General features: G+C 43.7%; 1 protein-coding gene across 1 annotated transcript in view; it reads left to right on the top strand.

The window, feature by feature from the left end:
- The window catches only part of ESAM (endothelial cell adhesion molecule), a 138,730-nt gene that overhangs the window by 93,413 nt on the left and 20,910 nt on the right, over window positions 1-24,407 (top strand). The window contains exons 2-3 of the mRNA XM_077457776.1: window positions 15,505-15,662; window positions 18,843-19,053. Of these exons, the coding sequence (XP_077313902.1) occupies window positions 15,505-15,662; window positions 18,843-19,053 (369 nt within the window). The remainder of the gene's footprint in view (window positions 1-15,504; window positions 15,663-18,842; window positions 19,054-24,407) is intronic.

The following is a 24,407-nucleotide window of genomic DNA, read 5'->3' as shown; positions in this document are numbered from 1 at the left end:
AGCCGATCTTTTAACCTCAGCGGAAGTAAAATAAACGTGACCCCTGCGTATCTCACGAACGGAAGTGGTCAGCCTGGAACGCACCAACTTTATCCAATGGAGTGCGGACGTATGTCAACATCCCGGCATCATAACGTCACACCTGTGCAATAATCATGCTGTCTAATCAGCATCTTGATATGCCACACCAGTGATGTGGATGGATTATCTCGGCAAAGGAGAAGTCCTCACTTACACAGATTTAGACAGATTTGTGGACAATATTTGAGAGAAATAGGCCTTTTGTGTACATAGAAAAAGTTGTAGATCTTTGTGTTCAACTCATGATAAATAGGGGCAAACACAAAAGTGTTGCATTTTATAATTTTGCTCAGTGTACATACAAAGACTGCTTAGAGGAATTCTGTCATTTTTCCTTCCTGGGAAATTCTCACAGATTCTTCTAACGGGATGAGAATGAGACGGCATGGTGACGTCATCAATGCTGAGAACATTTTTGTTACTATTCCGGGACATGAAGAGCTCCTTCTGATATTTGATGTTTTTGTTGCAATTTGGCAAAATTCCACCCCCCCCCCCCCCCTCCCCAAATGATTGCCCCCTATTTAATTGCCTTTAACAATTCCTTATTGCCATTAGGAGGCACTAGTCATGTGAGCATTTGTAGTGATCGGTGAGCTAGGAGCAGTTCAGAGTTGCAAATGAAAAGTCAAGTAATATGCAAAATTTCAATTTAGATTGTAAGCTCTAAGGAGCAGGGCCCTCTGATTTCTCCTGCATTAAATTACATTGTAACTGTGCTGTCTGCCCTCATGTTGTAAAGGGCTACATAATCTGTTGGGGTTATATAAATCCTGTATAATAATAATAATGTGAAAGGTATATTTTTCATACCGTAACTCTACATTGCAATAGGTCACATGACAAGAATAGCCAGGAAATGAGGCAGGCGCTATCCAACTTGCTGCATCTTCTAATGCACATTATGAGAAGCTCACAGTGTGCAGTGAAATCTGAGTTATGCCCTGTACACACAGTTGGACATTCCAATGTCAAATTGGCCCAAACTTGTCTTGCATAAACACGGTTACACAAAATTGTCAGAAAATCCGGTCGTTCAGAACGCAGTGACGTAGAACACATATGACGGGACTATAAAGAGGGCAGTAGCCAATAGCTTTTTTCTCGTAATTTATTCTGAGCAATGAGCATGCGTGGCACTTTGTCCGTCGGAATGGTCTACACACGATCAGAATTTAAACAATCGGATTTTGTTGTCGGAAAATTTTAGATCCAGCTCTCAAACTTTGTGTATCAGAAATTCCAATGGAAAATGTCCGATGGAGCCCACACACGATCGGATTTTCCGATACCAAGATCTGATCGCACATTTTCCGTAGGAAAGTCCGACCGTGTGTACAGGGCATAAGCAATTTCTGTACAGGAAAGGAGCTGGTACAACTGTGCAAAACTGAAGGGAAGCCTGGAGCTCGGCTTTAAAGTTTTTTGATCTATGCCTCTGAGGGGTGGGCAGTAAGGATAGAGGGGCCACCTAAATACATATCCTTTATATATAGTCTATGATTAGTGATATCACTGGAATTATATGTGCTGTTTGTTTAGCTGGACAGTCAATTGTTCTGACTTCTCGTACAGATGTGACAAACTTTTGTGAAGATGACGAGCGTGCCTATCTGCAGGAGCAAGGCTTCCTGAGTGGAGCATGATAAGGAAATGGCAGGAAATGGTCCTGTTTTAAAGGACATTGTTGTGTAAGAGACCTCTGAGGCCATTTTTATCACATACATAGGACAACAATGAACAAGGCGGAAAGTTAAGATCCTTTCATGTAGCTATTTGTAACATATGCCACTCCAGCTGTTGTGGAACTGAAAGTCCCAACATGCACACCAGCTGCCCTGTCACAGGTTGAAATCCAGGCAGACAGAAATCTACAACAGTAAACGGTGTCACTGACAAAAGGATTAGTAGCTTTGTTCAGTGAGTTTTGTGCTTGCCAGACAGCACAGCTGAGCCAAAGACCTCACTTTTCCTTACTGCAGTGAAGTGATATAGCTTGGTCCAGGACACACCCCCTGCCTGTAGGATAAGAGAGCTGCTGCACTTTGATGAGGTCATCCCTCTGCTCTTTCCTCCTGTAAATGTTCAGCCAGCACTATGCAAAGCAATAGAGCCCTGAGTGCTTCCCCGCCAGTCCCCTTCCAGAGGCAAGAGCTAAAACAGATGTTGTTACTTATACTAGCTGTATTTTAAAATATATTATAACATGTGTAGCACGGGGTGCGCAACCTAGGGCAACCCTATCCCAGAGTATCATAGTGCATGGAGCTATGACAGGCAGCTGAAGAAGCAGGAGCCACATAAGGTGATGCTTCCTTTGTAGCACCATCTCCTGTCCTAGGCAGAGTGATACCAAGTGCACTTCACCTGGGACCTTTCTAGCAACCAGGAGAATGATGCCAGCAGGAGCTGGAAGAGGAAAAGTTCAGTGTATTAAACATTGCATGCAATGGACATATTAGCACTTATTAAAGAGTTATTAGGTTGCTTTCACACTGATACACAGGTGCAAAACAGTGTACCTGCTGCTTTCCTGTGGATTAGCTGCACTGGGCCATAGACTTCTATTATATCTTGCGGGTTTGGTGTGCTTTCAGAGAGAGTACACCACACTCGCCAAATGTAAAAGAAATCAATGACTCAGTGCAGCTAACCCGCAGGAAAGACGCAGGTGCACTGTGCTGTGCCCGTGGTGCAGGTAAACTGCAGTGCACCAGTATGGAAGTCGCCTTATAGAGGGTTTAGGACAGTAAGGGCTTGCTTACATAGGCAGTATGGGGGGCAGTAAAACCCCATAGTTCATTGCGCCCCATGAAAAATCACTCAAAGGAGTTGTAAAGGTAATTTTTTTTTTTAATAACAAATCTGTTATATTTACCTCCACTGTGCAGCTCGTTCGAGTGGCCCCAAACCTGGTCTTCTGGGGTCCCTCAGTGGCTGTCTCGGCTCCCCCCCACAAGGACTTCTCACGTTCATGCCAGCTCCCTCGCATGGTGAAGAGTGCTTGCGGGGGCGCCTCCGTGATACAGCCGGCGGCCATAGCCGCTCAATGTATCACTTAGCCCCGCCCCCGGCTCGCCACGTCATTGGATGTTATTGACAGCAGCACGAGCCAATGGCTCGATCCATCCACTGTAACCAATAAACAACCAGGCTGAGCGGCGAAGACGATGTCGGGGGCGAGCACGGGACTTTTGCGAGGTCAGGAAAGTAAAACGAGGGGGGCTGGCATTGTCAGATGTTTTTTCACCTTAATGCATACAATGCATTAAGGTGAAAAAACGTTTACCTTTATAATCCCTTTAAGTGTTCCTCACTTTTCAAAAGGTTGAGCACCCCTGATGTATACTGTCATATAAACTTTTCATTTCGATGTAAATAGGTTAATTCTTATGCCTCGTACACACGATCGGACATTCCGTCAACAAAACCGTAAATTTTTTTCCGACAGATATTGGCTCCAACTTGTCTTGCATACACACAGTCAAACAAACCTTGTTGAAAAATCTGATTGGCAAGAACATGGTGATGTACAACACGTACGACGAGCTGAGAAAAATTAAGTTCAATGGCCAGTGCGTCTCCTTCTGCTTCATTCCAAGCATGCGTGGAATTTTGTGCGTCGGAATTGTGTACACACAATCGGAATTTCCAACAACAATTTTGTTGTCTGAAAATTTGAGAACCTGCTCTCAAACATTTGTTGGCGGAAATTCCGAGAACAAATGTTCTATGGAGCATACACATGGTCAGACTTTCCGACAACAAGCTGACATCGAACGTTTCCTGACGGAAAATCCGACAGTGTGTATGAGGCATAAGACTTCTCGTCTTATTATTCCATACGTAGGCAGAGGAGGATATTATATTACAGCCAACATATCTTATAAAAGACTTGTGCCAGTAAAAGTCCAGAAAAAATCAACTTTAACCTGTCGTGAAAGACCAACTCTGCCCAAAACCGATAGCTGTAGATGGGCAGATGGTGGGTTTGATCTCCAGTAGTAAGTTTTCCTCGAGTCGTTTCTTTCTTTAGCTATGTGGTATCTGCAGATATGAGCGGAAGGTCACACCATCGTTTGACTTTGCGGTGACCACAGTTCTTGGTTTGGACTGAGAATTGTGGAGGAGGGATCTCACCATGGAAGTCTTTGGGGAACACAAGCAGGCAGTGTGTGATGTATCCTGCCTGGAAATGTAGTGCCGGTTGGAGCTGAGTTGTTCTCTTATAGGGAAAGTATCTATTCCATATAGAAAAGTTCTGTGTCTATGAAGTGCTACGTGATAAATCCATTTTATACATTGGAAGATGACATCTTTGTTTTGTGTTTGTAACACCCCATTGTTTCCATTCGTCATGATTTCCCTGCATAGAATTATTTATTGTTTTCTACGCCATGTGGCTGTAGATTTGTCTGTTATAACCGAATTCCTGTGACCACATGTGTGTATGACAGAGGAAATGGGACAATCCAGATAAGGATTCCTCTTCTATGATTTGCTCTTTAGATGACCAGTAAAGTAGATGTAAACCTAAAGGCTTATATCTCATACCATGATCATGTCATTTCAAACGTTGGTTTCAGTATTTTCAAAACTGGATCCTTCATTAAAATAATCCTTGTTGATCCTGCCATGACAGTCCCTGTTCAGGCACTTCCTGTGACAACGCTTTGATCCCCATTTGATTGTTTTAGTGAGCTGCCATGTTATTTTGATGCTGTCAAGTCATTTAGCCATGGTGACATTTTGGCTATTGTTTCTGATCGACTGAAATATCTGCATGTGTGTCAGACAGCTAATTGTAATACAGATCGCATAAATGATTGTTTAATTCATTTTAATAGATCATCTCTGATCATTTTTATTTTCAATCAGTACCGTATGTACTGTATTTCTCCTTAACTTAATCAATGATGAATCAATAGTTTGTGATCACTCACACCTAGATCGATCACAAATTGATACATATTGCCATCCATACTACTGTTTCCATTCCCTAATTTCAGTTTCTAGCACTAAGTTTTGCACAGCTGATGTGGTGCATTCTGGGGAATTGTGCAGTGCCCGTGGTGGGGGGGCGTGCTTTGTGTCAGTAAATGACTGATTTTATATGTATTATATTTGATCAGCTTTATTCAGACATAAAAACTTCAATATATGAAGAAATAAGACACAGAAGATCTGCAGGACACAGCTGGTGTGACAGGTCTCCTTTGGTGCCAGGCCTGGACACCACCATCTGCTAACTGCACAGGACCCCCACCTTCACTACACTGGGTGGGTGGTGGATTCTTCACCCCAGGGCAAATCTATGTATGCTAATGGATGGATAATGGATGGCCCATTAGCCTGGGATTCGATCAATATAGTTATCATTTCCAATGTTTTAAAGGGCTGATTCACCCCCCAAACTAAACAAATCAGTTTTAGGCCGATGTTGGACAGGTTAAAGGGTCACTCCATCTAAAAGTGATGTTTTCATTATAGATGGTGCTTGGTGGGCTAAGTCAGTTCCTGATATCTTATGTGTCTTGAATACTCCTGTCCATAATTCTTGATTCTGTGCATGCCCACCTTGGATATTTGGGTGTGTCCACCAACCTTTGTCTGTTCCAGTTATAGGTAGGTGCAGTCTATTTTCTCCACTGCAGGTGATGATCAACTGCAGCAACATTGCAGAAGGGGGGAGGAAGTCGAGAGGAACTTAGTTCCTCTATGGTTTCCTCAGGCATAGGAAGGCAACTATCTGATTGGATGCTGGCACCCCATGTGACTTTGAGGGCCATCTTGGGTCAGGTTGAGTCTATGTAAAACCCTGGCTCCCCAAATTGGCGTGCAGTTTGGAAGGGGTTAGTGTAGAGGCAGGACACCTGTCTGGTAGGAACAGTACTTAGCATAAGGGAAAATTTCTAGAAGAGTAGGGAAAGTACAGGGGCTACACCAACCTTTCAGGAAACCTCCCCTTTTGGGTATGGACCAGCCAAGCCACATTCCACTCCTATGGACAGATGGTATTGGCACCATAGAGCCTCCAGCCAACTGTCACATCTTTGTTGCATTCTGTAATGACTCTGAGTGGGTTGTCTCCCTGCCGGGCCTGTCTGTGTGTAATGCTGAGTTTCTACAACTAATTTATATTGAACTTGGACTTTGTGTCCAGTGTCACTGCCTTCCCGAACCATGCTTTACCCAGCCCACAAGCTCCTCTTGTTACATTCTCCATGATATAAATCTAGCAGGGATGGTGGGAACCCCTCATAATGGGCACAAAAGGTGTGCAGACCTGGGAACTCAGTGCAGAGATGGTGTGAACCCCATATAGTTTGTAGACTCAGGAACTCAGCACAGGGATGATGTGAACCCTTCATAATGGGTACAGCAGGTTTGTAGACCTGGGAACTCAGTACATTATCAGGTCGCCATGGTGACTAAAAATTGCATCCTGGTGCCTGGACTTTTGTCAGCCCATTCACTGTTACAGGGATGCACAATTTGTATTGCCTGACACCTGAAACATGCAGTTCCGGGCAGGCTTCACTTGCCCATCTACAGGCCCGGGACCAGCATAGCAAGCGTTGCAGGATAGGTGTATCACCACACTTCCGAGTCCTTGTTTACAGTTTCCCTGGCCAGTGTGGCCAGGAAAGAATGTAATGCAGAGTGATCTGCAGCGTCTAAAAGAAATCATTAAAGATTTACATCATTAAAGAGAACCTGTCATCAAAAAAATCATCACATAGGGGACTATTTAAAGAAAGAAAAAAGTTAAGTTAAAAAATTTTTTTTTAATTATAAAAAATTAAAGTTACACCCAAGCACATAAAATCTGCTAGCCCAAAAAACATTTTGAGGGCCGTGTGTACAAGGCTAAAACTAAAACTAAGACCAAAACTCCTATGTTGCGTACACACGACCGGACTTTCCATCAGAAAAGGTCCCACAGTCTTCCCGACGGACTTTGGACAGAGTTACGACAGACTTCCGTACGAACAGACTTGCCCACACATGAACGAACTAAAGTCCGTTCTAAAGTCCGTTCCTTTTGAACGTGATGACGTACGATGGGACTAGAAAAGGAAGTTCAGTAGCCAATAGCTGCCCTTGCATAAAGAAGAATGGTTTTCCCGATAGCAATTAAGTCCGCCGGACAGATTTGAAACATGTTCCATTTCTAGAATCATCAGAATTTTTTAAAGAAAAACCAACGGACTATCCCACACACGATCGGATTATCCAACGGAAAGTCCGGTCGTGTGTATGCGCCATTAAGGTTTGACCTCATATCATATGGTTTTGGTAAATGTGAAGACAAAAATCTGCAGAAAATCTTATAGTGTGTATGGGGTCTTAGGCCGGGTTCGCATGACGTATGAAAATCAACGTTCCCTATGGGAGCCGTCTTAACTGGTCCGACACAAGTCGGTTCCACTTTGAAAATGCTCCCTGCACTACTTTGATCCTACTTCAGCCCATTGATTATGTCTGAAGTTGCATCAAAGTCGGATCGCAGTCTTAACTGATCTGACTTTGGCATGCGACTTGTGCTCTGAGGGTCTTGAGCACAAGTGAGTGACAGTGAGGAAGTGACATATTGCCTCCTCACTACCTGTCAAATACCTACAAAAAATGATCCCTGTGGATTGCTTTTCAGAGGGGCGGCAAAGTCCGCCACAGGTGTAAATTTATCCAAAAGCTGGATACACACTATACTATTTTTATTTATTTTTTCCTTTAGATTTACCAGTACCTTATATAATATGAGGTCAAACCTAAACACATTAAATTTGTATGCAATCAGATAGGCCTTTGTACTACATAGTTGAAGGTAAATCCAAAGGAAATCTAACAACAAAAGTTGTATAGTTTGTATCCAGCTTAATACATAAACTACACAGTAGCACACAACAGCGAATATTTACAATGCTTTTGCTGTAACAGTTCATGCAGCTGCTATGGGGCCCAGCACTGTCTGGCTATACAGTCATTTATGAGGGCAGTGGTAGCATTTGGCATATACATTGGCATATACATTTGGATAAAGTAAATATAAAGTCTTGTAATCTCTATAGGATTACTATAACAGCAGATTGTTTTCTGCATGATGAAAGGAATGGCCTTTGAGATAGAGAATGCAGAGCAAGGGGGTCCCTTATGATTTTGCTAAAGGTTTGTGAATGGTCCTGTTAATACTACAACATACAAAGACATTGTAGAGAATTGTGCTCTACCACCCTTGTGGTAACGGTTTGGGAAAGACTCTTATCTGTTCCAGGATGACGGTAACCCCTGTGTACAAAGCCAGCTCTGTAAACATATGGGTTGACCGGTTTGATGTGGAGGAACTCAAGTGACCTGCACAGAGCCCTGACCTTAGTCCTACTGAACACCTTTGGGATGAATTAGAACATCGGTTGTGAGCCAGGTCTTCTCATCCAACATCAATACCTGGCCTCACAAATGGGCACAAATCCCACAGACATACTCCATCATTTTGTGGAAAGTCTTCCCAGAAAAGTGGAGGCTACAAGGGAGGCCAACTCCATATTACTGGCCATGGTTTTCGAAATGGGATCCCCAACAAGCTCATATAGGTGTGATGGTCAGTTGTCCACCAACTATATACAGTAGTGATGTTATGGTCCTGACTCCAGCTGTGTGCAGCTCCTGACATAAATTGTGTTGCCACCTTTCCTTCAAGCCAAACCCAAACACTTTTTTTTTGTAGTATACACTATAGGATTATAAAAGACCTGGGACATGAAATCTGCTCTTGGAAATGTACTAAGTATTACTATGTTAAACTGAACCACTTGTACTTATTTTGCAGTTTAATCAACTTGGAATATGTTTTTACCATTTACTTGTAACATATGTGAAAAACTAATAAAAAATTATTGATAAAGAAAAAAAAAAAAGACCTGGGATACCTTTGGGTGCCCCAAGGAAAGTAGTAATGCAGCACACATGTGGCAAACAGTGGGTGTGGCCAAATTGCTATTGCTGACATCAGCGCCCAGCCTCCCAGTGTTGCCGAACTTGCCACCCAACAGAGCGCTTGCCACCCGCAGCTCCCGGACAGAAACAGATTTGTGTGTGGATATCTCAGTTACTTGGGTATCCACAGCCTGAATAATGTGTCTGGGGTTCAGGCGGTCTGAAACCCGGACACATAATTTAAAACCCGGACTGTCCACATGAATCCTGGACAGGTGGCAACCCTAGACGTATACTATAGGAATCCCCAGACTAGAATGTCCCCTCAAGTACCCTAGGAGCCCCCACCCTAGAGGAGCAGAATGATGAATGCGATGGAGCAGCAACGAATCCCAATAATAAATCCCAATAACGAAGCCCAATAATGAATTCCAATAACGAAGCCCAATAACGACAACTCAGAAACTAAGAAGCCGATTTCTAGGACGTTGTAAATCAAGCTTCTGTGTTTCGGTCCCGGACAAGGGGTTGCCTAAAACAGGATCTATTATGTGATATGGACCTCACAACAAATGTATCCCTGCAGATGCTTCTTGCTGCTATAACCGTTGTTTGCATTTACAGACCTGCCTGGAGCTGTGAAGCAGAAGTAGGGAAAGGAATAGGAAGGTATTTTATGGGGTTGATGTCCTGGGCTCGTAAAGGGCGGTGTGATCATTAAACAGTAAGGAACACTTATGATATATTTATGTCATATTTTCACTGTGCGCCTCCAGAGACCAGACCTGAGTGATTTGCACAGGGCGATGCTGTACAATATACTCCTGGAGTTAATGTTTATTAGAAAAGACCTTGACGGAGTTCCACCTCACCTGTCATGTGTAGTTAGTGAGTAAATACCAATACTATGCAGGCTATGCGGGGGAACAGAAGGGTATACTCATACAGTATATATACAGTATATTATTAAAGAAGCTGAACTCCAGGCAAACAGCTAACTACACTAATGTTATACATACTGTATACGGGAGGTATTTCTGACCATCCAGTCCTGAAGTTTATACAGCTTTGCCTCAAAGTATAACCCTGTCTGGCAGTGCACTTGCACTTACAGGTCTCCTCCCTACCCTGTGATTGGACAGTGAAAACAGCAGCTCACCAATTAAGTCATCTGTCGCTCTGCACTCTCATCCTATCAGCCTACTCCTTGCAATGCAATACAACTTATTGGCTCCTTGTGCTGGTTCTCCTTGTCCTCTCTTAGCTCTGCTGCACAGTAGACTGCAAGAGGTGGATACTAAGGTTGTACAGTAAGCGGTTTTCTTTCCTTCAAACACAGGTTGAAGGAAAGAAATTCACTTGAATCCCACATCAATGCAGTCAGTGTTGATAAGGGAATCGCTCCTGCTGCACTATTGTATTGTGACAGGTTTCACCGCCATCAGAATACAATGATTACTGCTGGCAGCTATAGCCAATGGCAGTGATCACACGAAAAAATGACAGGCTGGTTGTACTCGATAGATTGATTTCAGTACAACCAGCCTGCCCATAGATGGATTGATATTCGTCCGTTTCCTGCTGAGCCAGCCGAATTTCAATATGACTATGGCCAGCTTAAGTCAGATTCATGTGTTTACACGTATTTAAAGATGTATTCATGATTAAAGATCTGCAATAATGCATGCCTTTTGTATGTGCTTAAATATATATCTGGAATCAATGCCCACGCTCAGCTCAGTTTACATTCCTGCATGCTTCCTGTGTGCCATGATGTCTGCACTGCTGCGCATACGCAGGAGTGATGTCATCCCAAGATGGGCAATCATGATGACTAGACCATCACCCGGAAGAAGCCAGGGAGAAGATGCCAGTGCCAGAAAGGCACTTTGTGGGTGGTGGACTGTTGAAACTAAGGTAAGTATTTTTACCTTTAGTTCCACTTTAATTCCTTTGATGTATTTCACTATAATTTAATTTGGGATTTAGCACATTAATGGCATTTAAAAAGCAATTTTCAATGTAAATCTGCAGCTTTCATTACAGTAACCCCCCCTGTGATCCTTTCGATGAAGGTCCTTGTCTAGACACATCCTTTTATATAGGGTGCAACATTGTGTCCCCATCTATCAATTGTCCTCCTGCATTGTCACGCAGGCTTCTAATGGAGACTACAAGTAGCTGTTTCAACACGTATTACAAGCATGGTCCACTAATGTAGAAAAAATGATTCCCACTCCAGTTGTTGCTCTTAAAATGTCTTTATTTTATTGAACAGCCACAGTGAACAAACACTGAATAAGTCAGTTGACGTGTTTCAGCCTATAAGGCCTTAGTTATAACATGGGTTAGGACTAAGGCCTTATAGGCTGAAATTCATCAACTGACTTAATCAGCATTTGTTCACTGTGGCTATTCAATAAAATGAAGAAATTTTAATTGCAACAACCGGATTGTGGATCATTTTTATTACATTACTCTACTCAGCCAGGGACTGTGGATCGAGTACCTAGGAGTTCTGCTATCTATGTGGTGTATGGGGAGTAGCACTGACTTTTCTGTTTATACTATGGTCTACTAATGTCACCCTCAGGAAGTCTGCCCTGAGAAATGGCATGTAGGCAGGAAGTGGCTGCAAAGATCCAGCAGGAGATCAGCAGCATTGTGATGTTATAAAGAATGAAATAAGGGGTAAACAAGGAATTTTAGCAAAATAAAAAGGTCAATTATTCACAATACACATTGCACAGAACAAACTAAAAGGTCATACTGTTATGTTTTTACATGTACTGTAACAATTTCCTGAAAAGCATTGTGTAAATGGCAAATATGTTTCTAAATGAAAGTATAAAGTGAACATGCGCAGTGCAAATATTGTGAACAAACCACAAACTGGTCAGGTCATTTGTGAGTATTGGACGGTTTATGGGTGGCCTTGGTAATGTCATTCACATGTGTACAGCGAAGGTTAAGCATTGCAGTATGCACGGTACATGGTCTCGTGTGCGGCCGGGCAGAATAAGCATTCATTGCTCTGCACTTGCCTAATCAACTTGATGGGAGTTTTCCAGCAGAGAGACTTAGCGCTGCGGGCTGAATCCCCGACTCAGGGTCCTGTCTTTTCTCTAACTGTCATCATCCCAAATTACACACAGGAAAGATTTAATAAGAAACATTTTATCTATTGGCTATGGGCTGCATCGGGGGAATAATTCACATTTACTGTATATTTCTCTACACATTTCAGCCAGGATTATTGCGGTTTGTTTGGGTTTTGGATATGTGATTTACTGTTGTTCCTGGCCACTTAGTGCACAGCCAGTATTACAAGATAAAGAAATCATGGGGCTTCCCAAGAAGATTGTTACAGAGGGAAACCCAGGTCTACACTTAACAAATGTCTTCAAAATTAACGTTGTAAAGGGATAGGCTGCCTTCTCAGTGATGTCACCAGTCTGTGGTCAAGAGATAGACTGCATTCTCAGTGATGTCACCGGTCTCTAGTCAAGGGATAGGCTGCATTCTCAGTGATGTCACCGGTCTGTGGTCAAGAGATAGACTGCATTCTCAGTGATGTCACCGGTCTCTAGTGAAGGGATAGGCTGCATTCTCAGTGATGTCACCGGTCTCTAGTGAAGGGATAGGCTGCATTCTCAGTGATGTCACCGGTCTCTAGTCAAGGGATAGGCTGCATTCTCAGTGATGTCACCGGTCTCTAGTCAAGGGATAGGCTGCATTCTCAGTGATGTCACCGGTCTCTAGCCAAGGGATAGGCTGCATTCCTAATGATGTCACTGGTCTCTAGCCAAGGAATAGGCTGCAGTCTCAATGATGTCACTGGTCTCTAGTCAAGGGATAAGCTGCATTATCAGTGATGTCACCAATCTCCAGTGAATGGATAGGCTGCATTTTAGTGAAGTTATCGCTCTCTAGTGAATGGACATGCTGTATTATCTGTGTTGTCACTGGTCTCTAGTGAAGGGATTGGCTGCATTCTCAGTGATGTCACTGGTCTCTAGTGATGGATAGGATGCATTCTCAGTGATGTCACTGGTCTCTAGTGATGGATAGGCTGCATTCTCAGTGATGTCACTGGTCTCTAGTGAAGGCATAGGCTGCATTCTCAGTGATGTCACTGGTCTCTAGTGATGGATAGGATGCATTCTCAGTGATGTCACTGGTCTCTAGTGATGGATAGGCTGCATTCTCAGTGATGTCACTGGTCTCTAGTGAAGGCATAGGCTGCATTCTCAGTGATGTCACTGGTCTCTAGTGATGGATAGGATGCATTCTCAGTGATGTCACTGGTCTCTAGTGATGGATAGGCTGCATACTCAGTGATGTCACTGGTCTCTAGTGAAGGGATAGGCTGCATTCTCAGTGATGTCACTGGTCTCTAGTGAAGGGATAGGCTGCATTCTCAGTGATGTCACTGGTCTCTAGTGAAGGGATAGGCTGCATTCTCAGTGATGTCACTGGTCTCTAGTGAAGGGATAGGCTGCATTCTCAGTGATGTCACTGGTCTCTAGTGATGGATAGGCTGCATTCTCGGTGATGTCACTTGTCTTTATTGAAGGGAAAGGCTGCATTCTCAGTGATGTCACCTATTGGACTCTAGTGAGGAGATAGGATATGAAGAACTTGCAGGATTTCTTGTTATGATGAGAAATGCCATATTTTATTGCATAGAGTTGAAAATATGTCAGTTGAAAAAAGTCTGTTTATATCATTAACAATTACCAAACAATACCAAATGTACTGTACTTAGGATGTTTCCATGTAGAATTGCAAAGCGTTCATAGTCTCACTTTACATTCAACACCTGCCTCTCCCCCTGGGGAAGCACAGGGTGTGAGATAAAGAGATCATCATTTCATATGTACAATGCAATCCCTGAGCTCTTAGGTTTTGAATTTTCCAAAACAGAAAACATAAACCTGTCTCTGAGCCTCAGAAATCCCCAAGCTGGTGTCACCCCCCTATGGTGACATATTTTATTTACACAGGAAGGGTTAATAACTGGACGCTCTATCTACTCAGCCGGTAAAGCAGACTCATTAATGATTGATCCCCAGTTCATCATCATGTGACCTCTTACTCTGCGTTCAGTGTCAGCGATCGATGGTGATCCGTCTGCAGTGAAATGGGGAATCTCTGAGCGAGCTCCACACACAATGGAATCCGTGCCAGGGAGCGAGGGGCTGTGCTCCACACAATTCACATAATTTGTGAAAAAGAGTAGAAATGTAAAAAGAATTATATTTAAAGGGGAACAATCTTGGTTTATTATTGATATTTTCAACTTTAAAAAATGGATTATATAATACAATTCAATACAGAAGAAATCAGAGGGCCTTGTCATTGGAGCTTACAATCTAAGAGGGAGGATCAATCGATACAAAACATAAAAACTGTGGCTGATGGAGGAAGTAAAAAGACAGTTTTTAGTTAGAAGCAGGATAAGCTTCTCTAAAGAGGTGAGTGTTCAGGGATTGCCTAAAGGTAGACTGAGTAGATCAGTAGAAGATATTAGGCCAGATTGAAGTAGGGAGTTCCGGAGGATGGGAGAAGCTCTGGAGAAGTCCTGGAGGCAGACATGGGAAGAGGTGACGAGGGTGCTAGAGAGCAGGAGATCTTGTGAGGATATATACTGTATATATAATTATAGAAACAACATTGATTTGACCTCACTATTCAGTCTATCATGAATGCTGCTGCCAGACTTATCCACCTTACCAACCGCTCAGTGTCTGCCACCCCTCTCTGCCAATCCCTACACTGGCTTCCCATTGCCCAACTAATAAAATTTTAAATACTAACCACAACATACAAAGCCATTCACAAATCTGCCCCGAGCTACATCACCAAACTTGTCTCCAAATATCAGCCACACCGTCCTCTCCGCTCCTTCCAACAACTCCTACTCTCAAGCTCCCTTGTCTCCTCCTCCCATGCTTGTCTTCAGGATTTCTCCAGAGACTCTCCCATCCTCTGGAACTCTCTACATCAGCCTGTCCGGCTATCCCCTACTCTAGCTGCCTTCAGACAATCCCTGAAAATGTATGTCTTCAGGGAAGCCTATCCAACTAATCTTTTACCACTTCAATCAGCTCATTGTCCACAGTTATGATCTTTTGTATCACCTGCCCCACCCTATTAGATTGTAAGCTCTTCTGAGCAGGGCCCCCTTAATCCTCTTGTATTTTTTTGTATTGAAACTGTATTGTCTCCCTTTTATATTGTAACGTCCTGCATAAACTGTTGGCGCTATATAAATCCTGTATAATAATAATACTTAGAAAAACAGACAAATGTTCTTACATTTAAAAATGTCAAATTCAATTTTACTAGTGTATACCCAGCTTTAGTGTTTGATCTTTAGTCTTTGCAACATGGAATGAACGTGCTTAAAATATTTTATAAAAGAATACCGTACTTCCTCTACTTCTGATCCTGATAATGGTCATGTCTCTTCTGTCTTCGCAGATCTCACTTTGGCGCTGGTGGAGGTCCATGTGGAGCAGAAATCGGTGACGGCGGTGGAGGGACACAGTATTACTCTCCCTGTCTCGTACTCCAGCAGCTCTGAAGAAAAGCCGTATGTAATATGGTTCATACAGCGCGATCAGATGGAGCAGGTGCAGGTATGTTGTATTTGCCTTTAAGATAAATAAAAGTTCCATTCAACCTACAAATACATATAAGATACCTTGGGGTTGATTTACTAAAAACAAATCCACAGTGCACTACAAGTGCAGTCACTGTAGATCGGAGGGGGATATCTGAAATGAGGGGAAGCTCTGCTGATTTTATCATCCAATCATGTGCAAGCTAAAATGCTTTTTATTTTCCTTGCATGTCCCCGTCGGATCTACAGTGACTGCACTTCCAAGTGCACTCGTGGTGCAAAGTGGATTTACTTTCAGTAAATAACCCCTTATGTGGCATTCAGAGCTACATCTGTAAAGCTGGCCACATACATTTCACCCCCAGAGAGTGTCCATTCTATTCAGCCAGTCTGAGCAAAACGAGATACGGAGATGAACAGTAAAGTAGAGTTGCTCCAGTTTCGCTGAAGCTTTTAGCTTGTTATCTGGTTGTAAATCATGAACAATTGATGTTTTGTTTTGTTTTTTCATCTTTTTTTCCCCCTTCTTTTTCCCTTTTTTTTATCCTTTGTTATATTTATGTGCTGCTGATTTCCTAAAACCTATTTGCAGCCAGCCTTTTCCTATCTATACGCACTCCAGTGATGGCTGTATGGCATTTCTAAGAAGGGGTTTCCTGATGGTGACAACAGTGGACAATGCCTATGCATTGTGTGTTAACCACTCAAAGTGGTTGTAAACCCCTTACAACCACTTTAAACTACAGGTAAGCCTAGATTAAGGCTTACCTGTAGGTGCAAGAAATATCTCCCAAACCTAAAAGGTTTAGGAGATATTTGCAAGAATAGCGGCACCGATGTCTAGGGCGCAGGAGTGATGTAATCGCAGCTCTGGCCAGTCACAGCGCCGGAGCCGCAATATCCGGAAGTCACTCCAGGTATCATGGTGGCGATGGAGTTGGTGACTGAGGACCGCTGCGGGGGCTTTTATCTCAGGTATGTAATTCATAATGAGCTAGTATGCCATGTATACTAGCTCATTATGCCTTTGCCTTGCAGGGTGTCTTTTTTTTTTCTTCAGAGGCTTTACTTCCTCTTTAAGAGCTGCCCTATAGCAGTTTTACTGCTACAGGGCAGCACCTCTGCACCGGATCATGTGTGTATATATATACACACATGATCCGGCTCTACTGGGTAGAGAGCCAATCGGCTGGTACAGCAGACTGGATGTTTTCCGGCTCCCACATATGATCAAGCAGGGAGGTAGAACGGTGATCTGCCTATGTAAACAGAGAGAAGATCACTATTCTGTCAGAAGGGAAGGCATGGATCCTGTGTTCCTACAAAGCAGTGACAAGGATCCATGCCTTCCCCTAGTAAAAGCACCTCCTGCACTGTAGAAAATCACAGGCTAGGCACACAGTTAACCCTTAGATCACTCCTGATGTTAACCCCTTCCCAGCCAGTGCCATTAGTACAGTGACAGTGTATATTTTTTTTAGCACTGATCGCTGTGTTAGTGTCACTGGTCCCCAAAATGTGTCAGTTAGTGTCCAAATGTCTACCGCAATATCGCAGTCCTGCTATAAGTCACTGATCACCATTACTAGTAAAAAAATAAGCAAAAATAAATCAAAATATCCACAAATAGTTTGTAGACACTATAACTTGGGCGCAAACCAATCAATATACGCTTATTGGGATTTTCTTTTACCAAAAATATGTAGCCGAATACATATTGGACTAAATTTTTTTTATTTTATTGAATAAGTTTTATAGCAGAAAGTAAAAATACCGTTTTTTCTTTTTTTTCAGAATTGTTGGTTTTCTTTTGTTTATAGCACAAAACATAAAAACCACAGAGGTGATGAAATACCACCAAAAGAAAGCTCTATATGTTGGGGAAAAAAAAGACATCAATTTTATTTAGGTACAGCGTTGCACAATTGTCAGCTAAATTAACGCAGTGTCGTATCGCTAAAAATGGCCTGGTCAGAAAGCGGGGTAAATCTTCTGGAGGTCATGTGGTTAAAACAGCCACTTGTAGTCTTGATTGGAAGCCCGTATGACAGGATGACAACACAGAAGCACCATTGGAATACAGGGACAGAAAGTTGTCCCCCTTTAAGTGCCTGAACAAGGACCTGTGTGTCCAGTCAGCCACTGTAGGGGGAGAATGAATATTAGGTGGGGTGGGGTATTTATTTAAATGGGGGGTGGTTTTAAAACAGGCATATTGTTAACCTAATGCCAAACTTTAACTAAACATCTATCGCATGGATTATTTTATTGAAAGCTGCAGATTTAAAAATATAAAAAAATGCCTTTTAAAATGACATTAACATGTTAAAGGTTCTAGGAGAGTTTAGTGATGGGTTCACATCCACTATTATAGAAGATCCCCTAGTAAAGTGGTCTCCAAACTGCAGCCATGGGGCCGGATGTGGCCCTTTTCTTCCCTCTATCCGGCCCTTTGGGGCATTATTCCATCCACAACTGACACTAATGATGGGGCACTAGGATGGCATGCTATTCCTCCCACTGCTATCAACAATTGGGCACTATTCCTTCCACTAAAACCAATGATGGAGCTTTGTTTATTTCCACTGATGTTTGGCAATTTCGGCCCCCCTTAAAGAGGAAGTAAACCCTGATGGGTTTACTTCCTCTTTTTTTCCCTGCAAAGGTAAAGCATAATGGACTACTATGCATCGCATAGTAGCTCATTATGTGTCACTTACCTGACACAGGAGCCAGCGAAGTCGCCGCGAAGTCGCCGCTGTCCCCTGTAGTCCGCCGCATCCATGTTGCTTGTGGCGTCTCGCAGCTCCGACGAATCACAGCGGCGCAACCGCGATGACGTCACTCCCGCGCATGCGCACGGGAGTCGCGCCTCGCAGCTCCGCCGCTGTCATACGGCGAAGCCGCGATGACGTCACTCCCGCGCATGCGCACGGGAGTCGACAAATTTGGCAAATCCATTCTTGGATTTGCCGCATTTAGTGCGCATGCGTGCCGCTGTCTACATATAGGTTTAGGAGATATTGCTTGGACCTACAGGTAAGCCTTAATCTAGGCTTACCTATAGGTCCAAGTTGTTTGGAAGGGTTTACTTCCTCTTTAAGTCTGAACAACAGTAAATTGGCCCTTTGTTTAGAAAGTTTGGAGACCCCTGCTCTAGTGTATAGTAATTTCTATGGATCATTGTCATTTTTAGATCTTAAAATACATGGATGGAGAGACTTCTGTGGTTCCAGATTTTAAACACCGCCTGAGCTTCGCCCATGCCATGCCGACGAGGAACATCTCCATTGTCATCAACAGGACGTTGGCGTCGGATGCAGGAAAGTACCAGTGTTACGTCAATCTGAAAAACGATGAAAGCGTCGGCAGCAGCAACATCGGGGTGGTGGATGTGTCCATCCTGGGTGAGTACGGGGCTGCCGCCTGAGAACACACATGGAATAGGGCAGGGAGGGGTTAATGAGGCACGCATTGGAAGGAATTTGGTTATATTCCAGAGGTCGGGACAATGGCGGGTGGGCCAGGGCGGGACACATTGTGGAAAATTGAATTGTTTGTAAGGTGCGGCGGGGGGGGGGGGCACAATCTGTGATTATCATTAATATTACACACAGGGCTATACACACAGCAAGGGTTAAAGGGCAACTCTAGACAAATAGGTTCTAAATATATCATCCCTGCTAAGTTAATTTTCCAATTGTGTATGTGTGTACTAGGAATGCACCGATACCATTTTTTTTTACGAGTACCAATTACCGATACCTACCGCAACTGTTTTGTTTTCACTTCAGCTGTCAGCAATGGTACAAAGCATTGAAAAGTTATTTACAAATGAAATAAAAAAAAAATTAAAAAATGTAATTTTGCGCTTTTTCAATTTGAAATGTGATATGTGTAAAAATATTCACTAACAAATAAAACAAAAAAAAGTTTTAATTGTTTTTTGTTTATAAAATAGATGTGAACAGAAAAAAATAAAAAGCAGGAAAATAATAGTTAAATGGAGGAGAATAGGGAGTTAATTAAGGCTGATTAAAGTAAATTAAGGGTTTATAAGGGGTTAAACAGAGGAACATTTGTTCATCCCTTTGATCTACAGATGAAGAAATAGAAAGATTCAAAAAGAAGCAATGGGGGTTATTTACTAAAGGAAAATCCAGTTTGCACTGCAAGTGCACTTGGAAGTAAAGTTGCTGTAGATCCGAGGGGGATATGCAAGGAAAATAAAAAACAGAATTTTAACTTGCACATGATTGGATGATAAAATCAGCAGAGCTTCCCCTCATTTCAGATCTACCCCTTAGATTTAGAGCGACTGCACTTCCAAGTGCACTTGCAGTGCAAAGTGGATTTGCCTTTTGTAAAAAACCCCCAATATTTCTTTTTATTTTAGTGTTTCAGTGGTAATGTTAATGTAGCGCCGGCTCCTGAAGAGCATGCGCTATGTTTTTAGAAATTTAAGGTTACACCTGAACTGCAGCTTGGTTTGGGTAAAATTGTCTAAATTTGGACCTCAGCATCAGTCTGACTGGACTATGGGATGTTCAGCCTGGCCACGGGGGCACTGTCTCTTCTGGCAGGCATGGAACTACAGTCTGGTTGGGTGCTTTAAGATTATCCTCTCTCGGAGCCAGCCCAGTGGGAGTGGAGCTCTTGCTGTGCTTTCTGGGAGAGGGTACTTAAGATGTGAATGTCATGTGGTTCGGGGGTTCCGGTCCAGAAGGATGTGCTGACTTCATGGTCCTGGTCCTCCTGACCAGCCCCCAGGAAGGCTATGGCCTGGGGTGCGGATCCACTTGACTTGATGTCTCGGGGCTGGCTAGCCCGAGGCAAGGAAACTAAAGGAGGATTCTGAGATGTTTGGGTGCCGTCTCCGTTTTGGGAGAGGCCCATTACCTTCATAGCATTCCAGGGGAGGACTCTTCAGAAGAAGACCACGTACGGGTTGGTTTCTTAGCAAGAGCCTGGAAGGACTGAAGTACCAAAGTGATTCCGGTCTCGTGGATATCGCCAAGCTGGCTGAAAGATCCAGGTATCACACGAGTGTTCTACAAGTTTAGTTTTCCTACGTGTTCTACAACAATGTCTGTGGCAGAGACATATCTTGTATGTTCTACAACAATGTCTGTGGCAGAGACTTGTTCCTGAAGTTAAGCACCTTGTTGGCTGCTAGGCCTTGTGAGAGAGGGACTGTCCAACTTGCGTGAACATCCAGTTGTGAATGGCCATTCTCTTGATTCAGTCAAAGTAAGCAAATTCTTCATTATTGACTTTGACACTAATGCAGCGTACACACGATCGGACTATCCGGCAGACTTAGTCCAGCGGATAAACCGCTGGACTTTGCAGCTGAGGTCCGCCGGACTTTCCAAACGAGCGGACCTGCCCACACATGACCGGACTTTTGAAATGAACGGACTTACCCACACACAGAGAAAAGTCTGTTCGTTTTGAACGCGGCTCCAGGTAGCCGGGACTTGCAAAGGAGGTCAATGTCGCTGCCTCCATCGGCGAGATTGACACGTCGCTAGCCCTGTCGCCTGGTATGGACTTAAAGGGGAAGCCCTACGCCGAAAAAACAGCGTGGGGTCCCCCCCAAGGTCCATATCAGACCCTTATCCGAGCACGCAGCCCGGCCTGTCAGGAAAGGAGGTGGGGACGAGCGCTGCGGCCCCCCCCCCACCCCAAAGCACCTTGTCCCCATGTTAATGAGGACAAGGGCCTCTTCCCGACAACCCTGGCCATTGATTGTCGGGGTCTGCGGGTGGGGGGGCTTATAAGGGGGTCCCCAGATACCGGCTCCCCACCCTATGTGAATGAGTATTGGGGTACCATGTACCCCTACCCATTCACCTGGTGAAAAAAAAGTGTAAAGAAAAAAAACACAAAACATGTTTTTTAAATAATTTATTGCACAGCTCCAGTGGTCTTCTGTCTTGGGGGGTCTTCTAGCCGGATTCCTCCACTATCTTCTACTAGCTCTTTTACTAGCGGAGGAGCCTGGCTTTCTTCGTCGCCGCCGTCCGGGGGTCTTCTTCAGACTTCAAGGGTCTTGTCCCCCTCTTCAGTTCTTCGTGCCGGGCCTCCGCTATCTTCTTCCAGCTCTTTTACCAGCGGTGGCCCGGTCTTCTGTCGCCACCGCCTCTTCTTCTGACTTTGGGGGTCTTGTCCCCCTCTTCGGGTTCTTCTTGCCGGGCCTCCGATATCTTCTTCCAGCTCTTTTACTAGTGGTGGCCCAGTCTTCTGTCACCGCCTTCTCTTCTTCTCTTCTTCTTCCTTGAGATGTTGGCTCAATGCTGTCTCTGGCCGCAATGACAGGGACGCGTTGTACGGCGACTTATATAGGGACAATGGGCGGGATCACTGGGTGATGTCACATGGTGACCCCCACCCCCTTATGATGTCACAGTGCCAGCATCCTCTGGGACTGTGACATCATAAGGGGCGGGGTCACCATGTGACATTACCCAGTGACCCCGCCCAGAGAGAGCATCGAGTCTACATCTCAAGGAAGAAGAAGAGAAGATTAGAAGGCGGAGACAGTGGCAACAGAAGACCGGGCCACCACTGGTAAAAGAGTTGGAAGAAGAAAGCAGAGGCCCGGCAAGAAGAACCGAAGAGGGAGACAAGACCCCTGAAGAGGGGGACAAGACCCCCGCCCGCAGACCCCAACAACCAACGGCCAGGGTTGTTGGGAAGAGGCCCTTGTCCTCATCAACATGGGGACAAGGTGCTTTGGGGTGCGGGGGCCATGTTGAGGGCACGCGGCCTGGTATGGCTCAGGAGGGGGGGCGCTCGCTTGTCCCCACCCCCTTTCCTGACTGGCCGGGCTGCGTGCTCGGATAAGGGTCTGATATGGACTTTGGGGGGGGACCCCACGCTGTTTTTTCGGCGTAGGGCTTCCCCTTTAAGTCCATACCAGGTGACCGCCGGATAGTCTGATCGTGTGTACGCGGCATTAGAGTACCTGAACTTTCTTCCTAACCCTCTGATCCCGATTTAAGAGACTGTTCATTGTTTATGTTTTTGCACGACACACAAAGTGCAACGCATGCTCAGAACAAAATTGGAGACGAAAGCTATTGGCTACTGGCCTCTACGTAGTCCCATCCTAAGTTACGAACGTCACCTCATTCCGAACGATCGGATTTTCCAGCAACTTTGTGTGACCGTGTGTATGAAAGACTAGTTTCTGCCAAAATCCGTCTGAAAAAATCTGACGGATTTTGTGGTCGGTATGTCCGACCGTGTGTATGGGGCATTAAGTTACATATGCTGTAAAGTGCCATGTATCATGTCAGCAATATATAGTCAATGCAGGGTGAAAATAAGTCACTTATATTGTATAACATTCACCAGATTCTCCAGCTGGTATCAAGGAACTTTATCCTTTGCACTCTAACTAATTGTCACTTTGCTCTGTACATAAGGGCTCACAGGACGTTTTTACAGCTGCTCTTAGGCTTGTCTGACAACTGCCTCTAAACGCCCCTCTATGTATCCATTCACACATAAACTTCAGAAGCGTTTGGAGACATAAGCATTTAGGGGCAGTAGAAAAAAAAAGACAGCCTGTGCTTCCAGGAGCAGAGGCTGTTGAGCCGCATTAGGCATTTTTACATTATAGGGAGTGTTTTTCCTGAAAAAAACGCGGGAAAACGCTCATAAACACTATTCAAAAACACAGCAAACAGCTCGTTTTTGACGTTGCTTTTTCCTGGCAGCAGCGCTGGTGTTTTTTAAACGTCCTGTGTGCATGAGGCCTAATTGTCAGTGAGAACATTTATATTTTTATCATCTGCAATACCCATCTTCATTTTTAGTTATTATTTTGTATAGCATTAGGAAAAATAATAACAGCAAATACAATACTTTATTTGGCAGCACTGCTTTGCACTGTTGTCTGGTCTACATATGCCACCTAGTGGTCAATACTCAGTACTACATGTGCTCTAATGAAAACTAGCTACAGCACTATTATACTCACTCTCCCATGCTCAGTAGTACAGTATGAGGGGTATTTATAAAGTGGTCAGTAACTGACTGGGATGGGGGGGGGGGGGGGGCAGCCATATGTTAAGTAGTTGTGCACAATGACAGTGCATTACTTATCATCCTTTTTACATGCCAACACAAGGTCTTACTGACTGAAATCAATAGACACTCTGCTATCTCTAATGGTATAAAACACTCTGTATGCTCCTGGCAGCCAGGTAGGCCATAGATCACAACTGGGAGTTCATAATTTTATTCTGTATAGCATTTATGTACCCTATTGCTTCTGGTGATGTATAAATGTTAGTGACAGGTCTGCTTTAGGGACTATTTTAACACACCCCCAGGGAACATTGATAAAAGCTGTACCGCAAAAGTGTATTTCTGTGTTCTGTATTTTATTCGTTATTAGTTATTTTATAACTATTCCCAGTTTGTTCTGAAAGTTGCTCTGTTATAAGACATACCTGCCTATGTATTACCAGGAGTACAATGCTTATAAGACATACTTGTCTATATATTACCATTAATATGCTGCCTATAGGACATACCCGTCTATATATTACTATTAATATGCTGCCTATAAGACATACCTGTCTATATATTACCATTAATATACTGCCTATAGGACATACCTGTCTATATATTACCATTAATATACTGCCTATAGGACATACCTGTCTATATTTTCCTATATAGTATTTTATAGTAAATACACTGCCATACAAGACATTCCTGCCTTTGTATTAAGATGAATACACTG

Source organism: Lithobates pipiens, unplaced genomic scaffold (assembly GCF_037356315.1).
Source record: "Lithobates pipiens isolate NorthernLeopardFrog02 unplaced genomic scaffold, aLitPip1_a1.2 Scaffold_27, whole genome shotgun sequence".
In the NCBI taxonomy this organism is placed as follows: Eukaryota; Metazoa; Chordata; class Amphibia; order Anura; family Ranidae; genus Lithobates; species Lithobates pipiens.
Note: the sequence above shows the minus strand (reverse complement) of the source record. Positions and strands in the feature narration are given on the sequence as shown.